Here is a 14,909-nt window from a genome sequence, read left to right as displayed (position 1 = left end):
CTGGATTTCGTTATAACGACCAAGCAGATAGGGCAGCAAAAAGGGGAGCAAAAAATCATATACATAGTATAAAAGTATATTGCCCATTGTCATACAAGGAAATAAGCAATATACTAGAAAGAGACTTTTATAGGTGCTTGAATTCAAGTCTAAAACCTCGTCAGTTGACTCTCTCAGACTTTGGTCCGATTCGCAGACCAATTCTGAGCTTAGCTCTCAGACTATTATCAAATTCATTACGGACCAAGTATTGTTCTAATGTCAAGTGTATATGCTTTAATAACCTGACAATTGAGCATATAATTTTTCACTGTAGCTTGATGAAGCCTTTTGTACACGAAAGTGTGTCTTCACAAGTGACTGAGAACGTTGATGTTTTTGACTTTTTGCATTCATTATCAGTTGTTTCGCTTGTCAGTTTAACGACTTCTCTTTTACGAAGTCCTTTAAGTAATTTCCTGTAACTGTATTTAGAGGGGTTTTTTTGTTTGTTTGTTTGTTTTGTTTTTCTTTCAAATTTCACCCACATTTTTACCCTCATTTGCCCAGTTTCCCCAAACCCTCCATTCATCCACATCTCCCACCCCTTCTAACAGATAATACTCAGATGTATTCATAAATACTTTTACAAAATGTCTTCAATCACCGATATGTGTGACGGGACATTAAACAAAAATTCCTTCCTTCCTTCCCTCTCCCGCATGCTCGTTTAGTCATAGACACTAGTAATCAGTCGTGTTCTAAGCGGGAGTTTTGATTGGTTTTTGCAGAAAGACGCTTTTGCGCATGCGTTATTTAGCATTACCTTTGTGTGTGTGTTGACTTCCTTCCGGATAGACGTCGTACCGACTGTCAATCAAAGTAAAATGCAAGCTGCACAATCAGTGAGTGTTTTGCTTGTTCGGAAAATCATTGTTCATGTTCAGTAGATGAATATGTAGACTGCATGCTACATTTTTACAGCGCGTAGGGCTAATACGTAATGTAAACTTTTTTTTTAACTCTGACTCGGTAAATGAATCCCATTTCTTCTGTCGTTTTGTTGTTGTTGTTTTTTACATTGAACAAACAGCTTAAAGTGACAATCCCCTGTCAGTTCACATACTTCTTTTACTAATAATACTAGACTTGGCAATGATCCCACATTGACTGGAGTGCTGACTGACTGTAAGAAATAACACATGGAGTGCTGACTGACTAAGAAATAACACAAAGGAAACAGTGGCTCGGTCGCTGGCAGTTAGCCGACCAGTTTGCCTCACATGTGTGGCATGTAAAGTACTAGAATCACTAGTTAGAGATGTTTCAGTTAATTTTATGATTACAAATAATTTATATTCACCATGTCAGCATGGATTCAGGAAACAGCGGTCATGTATTACTCAACTGTTGGAGGTTATGGAAGACTTAACTCAGTTAATAGAAGAGAAGGAATCTGTAGATATTATATATTTAGACTTTTAAAAAGCTTTCGACTCTGTACCACATTATAGGGTATTATCTAAATTAGGGAGAAGTCAGAAGGTAAGGGTTGGAAGTAATTTTTCACCAGATGTGCAAGTTTTGAGCGGAATTCCTCAAGGTAGTATGTTACTGTTAGGGCCAACTTTATTCACCATATTTATAAATGACCTCCCAGACTATGTTAGTAGTTGCTGCAAAATATTTGCCGATGATACTATAATTTATGATAAAACCCAAAATTCCTTCAAATTGCAAAATGACCTAAACAACCTACAAAATTGGTCAAACATGTGGAATCTATATTTTAATGTATCTAAATGTAAAGTGCTACACTTAAGAAGAAATAATCCAAAAAAAAATTATATAATGAAAATTGATGGCACAAATTATAATGTTATTTCAGAATGCAATGAAGAAAAAGACCTGGGAGTAATATTTGATGAAAATTTTTCTTTTGATGGCCACATTCAGGCTGTGATAAATAAAGCTAATAAAGTATTGGGTATTATTCAGAGAACATTTCCATTTATGGGTAAGGACATTTTTGTCAACCTGTATAAAACAATTGTTCGACCAGTTTTGGAATATGGTAATACAATTTGGTATCCCAGACTAATAAGACGAGTCTAAAGCAGTTGAACAGGTGCAAAAGAGAGCAACTAAAATGATACCAGAGTTAAGAGATTTGGACTACCTAAACCGTTTGAGACAACTAAACTTGCATTCACAAAAATACAGAAGATATAGAGGAGACATGATACAAGTATTCAAGATAATTAATAAAATGGTTGACACTGACCACTGCACCTTCTTTTCTACTAACAAACTCCATGTTACCAGAAGTTCAAATACTAACCTTTTCACAAAATATTGCAGAACAAAAATTCGTAAGTTTTCTTTTAGCTTTAGAGCAGTTAAAGGATGGAATGCACTGAATAATTCAACAAAAACAGCTAAAACTATTGACCAGTTCAAGAATCTTCTAGACAATGACTCTAAAATTACATTAATAAAACCATTCGATTTTGATGAATGAACATTTAAAAAATTTCATACGCATGTACACAACCCTAAACTATTTCTATATTAAGAAGGGACGTTGAAAAGCCAAAAAGGCTTAAAAAAAAAAAAAAAAAAAAGTCCCAAATTCTGTACCTGTACCTGTACCTATTATTATGTGCACACCTCAGTTAACCCCCTCTCTTGTCTTTCTCTGAGTCTCTCTCTCTGCTTTTTTGTACAGAACTTTTCTTAAAGATTATTAATCCACAAACATAGCCATCGTAATTGACATCTGTCGATGGTGTGAGCAACCTTATGGATCTCTTTTTTTTTTTTTTTTTTTTTTTTTTTAATGCAAATGAAATAGTCAATGAGTCATGAAAAAAGGGACACAGTCTAATATCATCATTTTATATGAACAGACCATAAATGAATAAACGAAACGAACATGAAAATATGGAACCAAAATAAATAACTTATGAATGGAGAGGATTTTGGGAGGTGGGGTTATCCAGTTTCCATTGCCTTACCCCCTCTTTCTGTGAAATGTCTAGAGCTCCACTCATCCAAACCAAACTAGGAAAATTTTCCAAGGGCCATGTATCCCCAGAATCTGTCTGCTACCAGTGTTAGAAACTACAAGTACAGTAAAATTAAGACATTTCAAGAATTAAAGAAATTGCACCAACGTCTCAGTTCCACAAGCCTAACTCAGTAGTTTGAAAGTGACACTTTAATACACACAAATTCACTACTAGTAGTACTACTCAAAGCATCTTTATGCCATTGATGAAAATTTTAGATCGGTCTGTAGAAAACTCATACCAATAATCTCTTCTTTTTTTTTATGTAAATGTATTAATGTCTTGCCGACAGTGTCTGGCATCTCAAGCTACAGTTTATCCAGCTACACCCTGTTTTGTTCTGATTAAAACATTCAAGTATCTTTCCTTATGATTTTGTCCTCCTTTGAGTCTGAGAGCACTCTTTCATGGTAAACAAATGAAGACACATGTGGATTTATCTTTTTTGGAATTTTACCAATTTAAAAAAAACACTTGTTCGACATTTCTCTTCTGTTTCAAAAAGCATAAGAACATTCTCCGTTACGAGGTCAGCCAGATCCTTGTCAGTAATAATGTCAGAGATTTCTTTTTCTTTTATTTTCCCTTGTGTAACTGTTTCTGGATACCTTGACAAACGACATGGGCAGTCTGGTGGTGACAAGCAACTTTGATCTGGTACTCTCCATGTGCAGGTTTTCCTTGGAATGGCTTCTCATCTGGAGAGTAGTTTGTGAGAGTTAACAAAATCAAGTATGTTTGTTTTGATTAAATCATTTCTCCTTTTTCTGCAATTTCAGAAAGAAGAGAAGCAGCTGGAGGCTGGTCTGGAGGGGATGATTGTCAAGGTTCAAGATTTGAAAAACCAGATCGCCACTTTCATTGCCAAGCTTGAGGCTGAATATGAAACTCTAAACTGGTATGGATTTTAATTCTTTAATCTGTTATTATTCTTGTGATTCATTAAATAAATGTATGCATGAATCTCATAGTTTTTGTTAAAATTTTGCTGTCAGCTTGCAGCCTTACTGAGTAGTTACTCTTACTCATGGCCTCTGCAATGAACAGATGCACAAATTTAAATGGTTTTATTTGTGTACCTGTGTGTATGTGTGTGTGTGTGCATGTCTGCATTTTTGTGTGGTTCTTCATCACTTGCAGCATTGTGTGTGCTAAGTGCTCTTAGAATGAACACAAGAATAAGATAATCATAATGGTATGATATCATCATATCATCTTTGCCAGTTCAGTGCCATTACCACAAGCTGCTCATCTTGACTCAAGTCCTCTTTACACAGCCACATCCAGGTTTATCTGCCACAGTTCCATTTGCAGTCCTAATGCTGGCAGTCGACTGGGAGGCATTGATGTTGGTTGACAGCCACCCAGACATTTCTTTATTATTATAATGATGATGATCATCATCAACATTATTGTTAATGATAATATAATAGCCATAATATGCAGGCTTATATAGTGCAGTACCCGCATCTCAGATGGGGCTCACTGCGCTTTACAAAAATATGTACTAACTTAAGACTAAGTGATGTAAAAATATGTACCAAAAAAATCAAAATCAAAATAAATGAAAAATAAGATAAATATCAGCAAAGTCTCACATCACATTGACTAAAATTTATACATATTTCAGACTGTCTCACATCACACTGGCTAAAATTCACATAATTCAGATTAACTGACATAAGAATATCAATATGTAACACAGGCAATATCACAGTCTCACATCACATAGGCCCAAATCACAGCAAAATAAAACACATCACATGCAAACTAGTCAAAACATGCACCAAGGAGCCAGGCCTCACAGAACCACATGGTAAATCATCACAAATGCACACAACTCAACACAAAGAGCATACCCAGTGATCATATTACAAGCATATATGCAGATGGAAAGTTTTACTCTGAAAAACATAGTTTGAAAAAAAAAAGGTGGGTTTTGAGTGTTCTCTTGAACGTTGGTGTTGGGATGTGACAGATATGTGAGGGTAGTGAATTCCACTGTTTGGGTGCAACAAAAGAAAAGGAACATTCACTGCAAGTTTGTGTGTGAATCCTTGGAATAGACAGTGTGTGCATGTCATTTGAAGAATGGAGTTGTCTGGATGGTGAATAGACCAAAAGTAGATCTGAAAGAAAGAACAAGAATCAGTGAAGAAATTGTGACAAATTGTTGTTGTTGTTATTATGATTATCATTATTATAGTCGTCATCATCATCATCATTATTATCATCATTATGTGTGCAGGCCTTCTATGCTGGACAACTATGCTTTGCTGTCCGGTCAGCTGAATTCATTGAAGCAGATGCTTCGTGGGGACAAGATGCCTGCTCTCCGCAATTATGTTCTCTTCCCTATTCTGGTCTCCCAAAACGCAGACCCCCACCTTGAGGTATGCCTTCTCCTTGGGGCATTGTGGCTGTTGTAGTAAATGCGCAGATTCTGTTTTTCAAAGAAATTTTTCTTTTTTTTAATAGGTAAGAAATAAAAGTACCACACACACACATGCAGGCATGCGAAAGTTGAGGGTAAGGAGGGAAACTTGTTTTATTACCTGTAGGAAGTGTTTGATGGTTTTACTATCATCAGTGTATTACGAACATATATGGGGTGGGTTTTTGTGTAACAGTGAACTGCTGCATAGTCAGTTCATGCATGATTTAAATCAGAGTTGAGACTTCACTTTGTTCAAAAGGAATTTCCTGTTTTGGAACTATAATTATCAATACAACATTAGATTTCCATCAAATGAATGCATACACTTCACTGAGTAGAGTTTTCATATTGTCCACTTGTGTCTGAAAAGCATTGACTCATGATACAAGTGTGATTCTGGCAGTCCCTATCCTTGACCTGGCATTTAACAGTGTTTCATTTTTCTTTGACTGTCTTTAAGTTTTGACAGGTATTCAGCCCTGAAATTGCCTTTTACTGTTGGCTGGGCTGTAGGCAACCTGGTTTGATTGGATATGACGTGGCTGTATGCTTTTTTTTTTTTTTCTGTGTTTGTGTGGGCTTTGGCTACCAGTGCCACATTCAATCATGTCTTCCAGTGGGCTTTTACATACATGTATGACTTATTTAATTAACTAAGCCATTTAGCCATTTTTCATTTTGTGTGGTGAGTGCATGATAGGGATACACCAATATAATTTCTGTTAATCACCAAACAGTAACATTATTTACAGGACCTGAGAAAAAAAACAAACACTCCAGTCTGCCACCCCCTCAAAACAAATGAAGGAGTAGGGTTTTGGATTGTGCATTTATCTTCTGCGTGTTTTCACTCAAAGGGAGTTACACCTTAGCAAGTCTGTGCATAATGTTTACCTGGATTACTGAACTTTCAAACTGAACTGAACTTTCAAATTGTTATGCATAGTTTGAATATATAAGACAGGAAAGTAGTTATGATTATTAAAAAAAAAAAAAAAAAATGAAAACTTGTATTTTTTCCTCTGTTGTGTAGAAACTGACAGAAGGGCGGGTGATGTCCTGCAATCACGATCTGGTGCCAGACTACCTGAGAACCAAACCAGAGCCTGAGGTAGAGGAGAAGATCAGCTTCATCGCTCACAAAGCCGCCAATGTCAGCCATGAAACAGCCACTGTAGGTTGCTTAATTAAAGACGTTCTGATTCACGTCTGCATAGCTGTTGTTTTTGCTTTGTGGAGTTCGTCTTCCACATTTCTGTGGGTGTGCAGTCTCCCATGTTTCTTCTTTGCTCTCCTGTCTGTTTGTCAATCCATTGTAATCATGTGCAAATTTCTATGCGTACATAATGTCGCGGATTGAATGTGTGTGTGTGTGTATGTGTGTTCACTGTTTATTATGTTTTTTGTTGTTGTTTTTTCTCAAGGCCTGACAAAGTGCGTTGGGTTACACTGCTGGTCAGGCATCTGCTTGGCAGATGTGGTGAAGGTTATATGGATTTGTCCAAATGCAGTGACGCCTCCTTGAGCTACTGAAACTGAAACTAAGATATTACACCCCCAGGTACCATGATAGCTTAACTGAACCAGAGAATTATGTAAAGAAAAAAGTACTCTCCCCTTGCCAGGGAATTTTGAGGATACGGGGGAAATTTTTTTTTTTTTTTAATTTATAGTGCAAAAATTATACGAGATACAGATGCAAAGTTAACGTTTTTGTGATAGAAATTAATATGGATTCTGAATCTGAACTTTTTTCCACCCATATATTGTAGATGACTATTCAGGCATTTCAAGTTGATAATTTTGCATCAGAAAAGTATACTTCCACCGCCACAGAATGACGTCCAAAGAATAAAGCAAAAAATACAACTGGAAATAACATGCTTACACTTTTACAGAGTCGGTTTGTTTTCTTCAGGATGCCATGGGTCGTTTTACTGGTTCGCCACAATGTCAGTTGATCGTGATCAAAATTAAGGGGGTAAAAAAAAAAAAAACAACTTTTATTTCTGCCCTCCATTGGAGGGCAGAAAATCTGTAATTGAATTTGTACTTTGTCTGTGTTGGCATGTGAAATGGTTAATGTAATCTCTGTGTGTGTGTGTGTGTGTGTGTGATGGTATATTGAGACTATGTGCTAATGTTTGCTGTGTCTTGCTGACCGTGGACAATAGAACATAATAAGTAGATAGTTATTATTATATTATGTTATATTAATATTATTATTCTGCAATGCTGACACACTGATTTATGCTGACTGCTGTGGGTAGTGAATGTCCACATATGATCCAATGAATACAAAGGAAAAAGTAGTTCTAGACCAAAGGAAAGCAGGAAAGCTGAAAGACATCTATCTTCAGTGTCACTGTCACTTGAGTTGGTCTTAGTTTCAGTTTCAGTTTCAGTAGCTCAAGGAGGCGTCACTGCGTTCGGACAAAACCATATACGCTACACCACATCTGCCAAGCCAAGCAGATGCCTGACCAGCAGCATAACCCAACGCGCTTAGTCAGGCCTTGAGAAAAAAAAAAGAAAAAGAAAGAAAAAAAACAAACAAAAAAACAAAACAAAATAAAACAAAAACAAACGGAATAAATAATAGATAAGCTTGCATAAATAAATAATAATTATAATATAGAAAAAGGTAGTAGTAATGATATTAGTAATACTAATAAAATGATAATAATAAAATATAAATAAATAAATATAGTCTTATAGTTGTACCATTGTTTTTTATGAAAACATCTTCCTCTGCTTTGTGGAAATTCAGATCTTAATATTTGCAAAATGCCTCTAATATTCCTGAAGTACCATGCCAGCATAATGTGCAGACATGTTTAATTCTATTCATGTGTGTGTATGTAGAGAGAGATATATAAAAATTATATATATACAGGAAAAAGGTCAGTATACTTTGAAAAATAATGATACATAATTAGTACGTTTAAGTTGGGCTATAGAAACATGAATACACCCTGAAGTATGGCTGTTCAAATGACAAAATAAAAACGCTCATGAACGTAAAAGTGCACTTGTACATAATATATCTTGATTGGATTTTGATTATGCCTGAAAGATTCAAAGTCTTGCATAACATCAATGAAGTAAACGCATAAGTTGCCCATGAACACTGAAGAGATATCTGATTCAGACTCTCCAGATGTGTGCAGAATGGAAGAGATTGCACTACTGATTCGATCTGTCTTGACTTTAGGCTGCTCCTTTCGGCAGCATACTCCATGATGAGAATGAGGATTTTTTACTGCAAAATGTTCTACATGTATCAAAGCCATCCTCAGTTTGAATGGAGGAGACGGGGTGGAGGTGTTGGGGGGGGGGGGGGGGGGAGTAAAAGAGCTAAATTGGCACTGTGTTCCACAACACAATACACAAGCATTGATGCCGTCGTAAAGATGCCTCGTTTCGTTTATCAGCTCAACACAAGTTTTCTTTTTCTTTTTTTTTCACAATGTTCATCTGCTTGATGACGAACTGTAGAGAATCAACAGAAACCATTATATTCTTTTATTTTTCAGAGTTTGAAACTACAGTTGTGATTGTTTTGCAGGAGAATGAGACAAATCTACAAGAGCACATTCAGCATAACCAGTTTTATAAAACTTAAATGTCAAGTGACCGACTGGCTGCCACATCAATGTGTCATTTCAAATTTGTATGCGTCAGTGACAGATGACCAACACGAAACCTAAACCCTGTACAGTGTACTTATCAGAATATACCTCATGCCTGTAGAAGAAAATAAAACAGGTTTATGTTTAGAATAATAAATCCAACGCTTGTACTGTTGTAGACATGTAAGTAAACAGCTACCCCAACAATGACAAACTAAGGTTCTGTCAAGATAAAAAGTCAATCTTGTTCTCAGAAACTGAGCGGTCAAGCTTTTTTTCCTTTTTTTTTTTTTCTTTTAAAAATTTTTTTTTATACACCAGATCATCCCCCTTTCAGAGGGGGAATCTGATGATACTTACTCCTGCTTGCAGTTGAGCTGATAAAGTGTCTGCTGAGAATCTGGTTTGTCTGCCTAACTGATCAGTGACAAAAAGTGTATGCTTATAATCTAATTACTAAATTAGTATGTTTATAATTCCAGGCACATTAAACTAACTGTTCAGTCTCTGTTCATTGAACCAAACTCTGATGAACAAAAAAAAAAAAAATAGATGCACAGTGGACGTCTTACAGACACTAAGACTATGACAACATTTTGTGTAGGATGTCAGCTGACGTCTTATATGCACTGAACGGGTTAACACAGGTTTGTATATAAATGTTGTTGTGTTTTTGGCACTGTACTTTATGAGCTGTTATTGTAATTCTGTCTGTTTGCAGAGTTTCCAACAAATACTGCATTGCTTGATACATAGACCATGAATCAGGCCCAGATTTTAATGGAGACAGATGACAAAGACTGACCTGCTGAAGAAGAAATGTTTATAGTAGCCGGTCACACCAGTGAACTTTGAAGTCCACATGCCCAGAGGTTTTACTGGCCTGACCCTTACTGCACTCCTCATCATCATGGACATTGATTTATTATCATTTGTAACAGTGTATATGTTTTATAACAGTTTGACAGTGTTCAGGTGTGAAATATTGAAAGACGAATGAATGTGATTTCTCTTTTTTCACATGACTTTTGTACGTTTTCAGAAACAACTGAACTCTTTGAACAAAATCACTAGCAACTTGTTGGACATCATCAACTCTTCCAAAGATGAATGGGAAAGTGATTCAGGTGAGAGCAATCCTAGCTCCTTCAGATTTTTTTTGTTTTTTTAAATTGCTGACATACATTTCGCGTGACAGTAGGTGACATGTCACAAATATAAATTCCACTTGCTGACTTGGAAGGACAGCAGATGTGCTTATTAGAAATGCATATAATGTTGCAGTAGCCAAGCAATAAGAACTTTGGATATTCTGTCTTGAAGGATTGTGGTTCAAATCCCACCACAGTGGATGGTTCGTAATGATAATAATGTGAATGAGAATAGCACCTACTCTCTAAATGGGGCTGACGGTGCTTTACAAAACCGGGCCAACACACACACACACACATACACACACATTAGACTTCTATTTAACATAGTCCAACTACCAGTAGTTTTGGTTATTTGGGGGGTAGGTGGTCAGGCAGTATATGGGTGTGTTTTTCCTCCTTTCAGTGCAGAAATGCATTTATGAATGCTTATCATCAGGAGGATTAAATACATAGATGTGTATTCCTTATGATCAGAAGTGATTCCTTTAGATTCAAACTGGCTATGGTGTGATTTATTCTCACTGCAGTTCAGTGTTCTTGCAGGCAGTATGAGCAGGCAGTCATTATTTTCATCATCATCACTCTTTTCATTTCTGGTGTTACAGTAAGATTTAGGGATGAACAACAATCTGTTGGCTCTCTTTCCATTGGTGAAGTTGTCTTGCTGGGACGGACAGGTGTTCTTCTTGTTGTTGTGTGTATCTGTTGTTATTCTTTGAGCTTGCAGTGTTCCCCTTTTGTGTGCTGCACATGAGACCTCAGGTTTCTCATCCCATGCGAATGACTAGAGGTTCAGTTTGAACAGTATTCCTGTTGCTATATGTGCATTTGTTTATGTTGCTGTTCTGTCTTTGAGCAGTGGTCCTCTTGATGTGTGTGTGTGTATTTCTGTTGTGTGTGTTGGAACAGGTCAGAAAGGCTCTCAGCCCCAGACCTCTATCCCCCAGGACACCACCAGCTTGGTGGGGGCCATCACCAAGGGGCTGAGGCTGCGGCGCCCAGACCCCCAGATGCAGCAGCAGCAGATGGCCCCGGGGCAGATGCACCCGATGCAGCAGGCCCCCCACTCCAAGCCAGGTAGATGGAGTACGTCTTCTTTGGCCACTCACATCTTAGCTGTAGTTGTTGTTGTTTGTTTGGGTTTATGGTATGCGTGGTGAATGTGTGCGTGATGTATTTGTGTGTATGGGCATGATCTGTTTGTGTGTGTGTGTGTGTGTGTCATGTGTTTGTGTGTATGGGCGTGATCTATTTATTTTTGTGTGTCATGTGTTTGCGTGTATGGGAGTGATCTATTTATTTTTGTGTGTGTCATGTGTTTGTGTGCAGGGCTGCAGATATTACAGAAAGGTCTAGAACATGAGGAGAGAAAAATGTCCTTTCAGTTAGTTAGACTGGGCAAACATTTGTTCAGGAAGTTTATAGATTTTGTTATTACAAGGAAACAGCAGCAAAGAAGTGAACTGGCCATCATGCCTGCATTACTGGGTTTGTTACAGAGATTGGAATAGGCAGTTGTAAACAATACTGCAAGTTGGGCTGGGGCATACTGGCTGTCTGGGCACAGGTGGGGTGCAGGGACAGTGCCCTGCTAGAGGAATAGGACTTGTTACAGGGTGTTTTTTTTTTAGGCAAAGTGTGGCCTCTATTTGCATGTTTTCAGAGTATTTTCCTCATGGAAAGGATCTCTTTTCTTCTTCTCTTTTAAAAAAAACAAGAAGACCACTATGCACAATTTTCTCAGTGGACCTGAGGCTCTCGAAAATATGGTTTATATATATATATATGCAAGACTGATGTAAGTGTGAAGAGGATAAGAAAGAAAAAAAGTGGAGTCCAGCCATTCAGCATGGTTCTGTCTGTATTTAAACAGCTGCTGGCATTTTGTTGCTTTCAGTTTCAGAAAAAAAATTATTATATATATAGTGTTGATAGTGATGCTTTGAGTACATTTTGCTAGACAGAAAATGTTGGGGGGGGTTTTCCCCACAGTAAAATGCTTTTGAGGCTCTTTGCCTTTCATTGCAATTCTGATAACCTGTTATGGAAATGTTGGAAAGTAAACAGTAGGTGATGACAGTTTCTGGGTTTATGCAATGAATGGGGGAAAAAATTATGAAGAAACAGACTTTTTAATTTCCCTTCAGAGGTTATGACACCATCACAGTTAATTAAGTTGCCAACTTCAGTGCAAGATAAAAAATTATATATATATATATATATATATATATATATATATATAATTCATTTTAGATATATCAATATTTAGTGTACAGATTTTCCTTGAAATGAAAATTGTAAAAATAAAAAAAAGGGTGTAATTAAATAATAATTTGTGTTCATGTTTTTTCCTCTCATCTTTAGGCTTTTGACTGACAATTTGCATCCCAGCATACCTACATGTGTGTGTACAAACAGTATGGTATCATCCCTGTTCAGTGTTTGGGTGTATCTGGGATGTATTTGATAGCATAAAATGTCAAGAAATGGAATTTCACTGTCTGTCATATATTTGTGTAGTTGGATGCAAGAAAATGGCTGTTTCTCTTTTTGTCTTACTAATAGTCGTAAGTGTATTCATGTAAATGATGAATATGAATTGAAGTAGTAACTATGTAGCTAGGTGGTAATGTTTATTGTGTTACATATGTGTTATCTACTAACGCGAAGGAGTTGGGCACACAAAATGTTAATCTTTTTGTAATCATAAGTTTTCATTAATGTATATCCAAATGCCTTTGATGGACAAAATGCCCAAAGAAACATTCTTTATCATAGGTATAGGTATATGTTTGTGGCTGGTTTAGTGTGTAGGTAAGCGATGAAAAAGCGAGCAGTAATATTGATCTGTGTGTGTTGACAGGTATGGGGAAAATGCCCAGTACGATCAAGACGAACATCAAGGCTGCTGGTTCATCACATCCGTACCAAAGAAACTGACATGCCCGTCTTTTTTTTTTCTGTTTTTTTTTTTTACTCTCTTGTGAATTTGGACAGGAAGTGTGTGTCAATGCTGGATCTGTGCTTAACTGTTCTGCAAGTGATGTGTAATTATTTTATAGACGTGTGGGAACAGGTGTGTGAGTGGGAGTGTTTCAAAGTCTGTCATGTAAAAATGGAAAGGTTGAGCAGTATAAGTGTGATGCATGTGTGTGCATGATAACATTTTTGGTTCTCCATGTTCTGTACAAAGTGGAAAGACAAATAGCCCCAAGTCAGAGGTGCTTCAATAGCTGCCCATACATTTTTTGTCATCAGCTGAATTTAGCTGCCAAGTTCATGTGCTTTGCGTCAAGCAATCGAAAGGCCTGCTGCTGCAGCTCCCATCTTATTTTCTTCAGTCACCATCTGAATAGCTGTTCCAGTCGGGTTTCTGATGAGCTCCGTGTCTGGTTTTCAAGGCATCATGCTGCTGGAATTACCAATGAGTCTTCTGATCAGTGTTTTCTTAGAATGTTTGGTTAGTTCCCATATTGACATGACAGCAAGAACTGGGGCATCAAGCACAAGGTACCCTGCTGCTGCTGGAATAGCACTGCATCAGTACTTCTTCCACCACCCTCCCAGTGTTGAGGACTGGAATGTGCATGATTAGGACATGAGAGACGAGTCAGGATGTCCCATTCTTCACCATTGGTGTTCTTGGGTTACAGACAAGGAGTGATTTATGTTGCCACTAGTATGGACTGACAGTTTTGTGGTGAGAATAATAGTTGTTTGCCTCACAGTGAGCATGTGTTATGGGTTGCAAATTGTTTATGTGTGAACTGGCATTTTTTAGATCAGAAGTAGTTACTGCCGAATAGGAAGTAATGGTCTGCAATTCTTTAAAACCAGAAGATGTGTGGACTGCCAAGTTGAAGCTTGTGTACTTCCAGAGTGGTATGTTCATTAAAGTGAAATATTGACATTCAATAAACATTGTTTTTAAGGTGAGTCGTTGAGGTAATTGTTTTTATACTGTCAGATGAAAAAGTGGCATGGACGATATAGGTAACTTTAGAGCAGAGATGCCTCTCTCCAAAGGAAAATTGAAGCATACAATGTTTTGTCTAGCAAAAGAACGCCTTTTTTCACAAAGTAAAATCCTACTTACAAAGATCTATGGCCCATGGAATGTCTGTCACACATGACTTGGGAAATAAGTGTCACATTGGCTAGCAGACGGCATACCAATTGCGAGACGTCTCATCACTGAGTTGCCATGAATTTTGACCGATCAGAGCTAACCAATAGGCCCAGTTTGCATCAGTTTAACATGGCACAGTAACAGTATATGACACTGTACTGGGAGTATAATATATGGTGCACTGAAAAACTATATTTCAGTGCTGTGGGAGTCAATCCTTCCTTAGTGAAATATATTGGCAAGGTTATTTCCTTAAACTTCAAAACAGCCAGAAACAAACTGAATACTGCTGGTGTGAGTGTTCTGTCAAGTGGTTTTGCTTTGAAGTGTTGGAGCATCTGCACTTGCAAAACACAGTTTTTGAACATTTTTCTTGCAAACATTGCCTGACAAGGAACTTTGCTGTGGTAAATTCCTTTTAATTTTCCGGCTTTGAAAGCTTCGGGGGGGGGGGGGGGGGGGGGGAAGGTCTCTTATGCAACACCAGGTGTGGTATTCCTACTTCAT

At 37.3% G+C, this 14,909-nt stretch overlaps 1 protein-coding gene across 2 annotated transcripts; it reads left to right on the top strand.

Annotated features, from left to right (window-relative positions):
- The first annotated feature begins 810 nt into the window (after positions 1 to 810).
- LOC143295058 (mediator of RNA polymerase II transcription subunit 8-like) lies at positions 811 to 14,839 on the top strand. 2 transcript variants are annotated; one of them, XM_076606620.1, is made up of 7 exons: positions 811 to 884; positions 3,830 to 3,948; positions 5,299 to 5,443; positions 6,521 to 6,661; positions 10,162 to 10,246; positions 11,183 to 11,350; positions 13,137 to 14,839. In XM_076606620.1, exons 1-7 carry the CDS (start codon positions 867 to 869, stop codon positions 13,211 to 13,213), a joined length of 753 nt encoding a protein of 250 aa, XP_076462735.1. In that variant the 5' UTR covers positions 811 to 866; the 3' UTR covers positions 13,214 to 14,839. The 2 variants fall into 2 exon arrangements, with proteins under 2 accessions (XP_076462735.1, XP_076462734.1); XM_076606619.1 differs by having other exon boundaries at positions 11,183 to 11,359; positions 13,137 to 14,838.
- The last annotated feature ends 70 nt before the right edge of the window (positions 14,840 to 14,909 follow it).

Source organism: Babylonia areolata, chromosome 20, assembly GCF_041734735.1.
Source record: "Babylonia areolata isolate BAREFJ2019XMU chromosome 20, ASM4173473v1, whole genome shotgun sequence".
Taxonomy (NCBI): Eukaryota; Metazoa; Mollusca; class Gastropoda; order Neogastropoda; family Buccinidae; genus Babylonia; species Babylonia areolata.
Note: the sequence above shows the minus strand (reverse complement) of the source record. Positions and strands in the feature narration are given on the sequence as shown.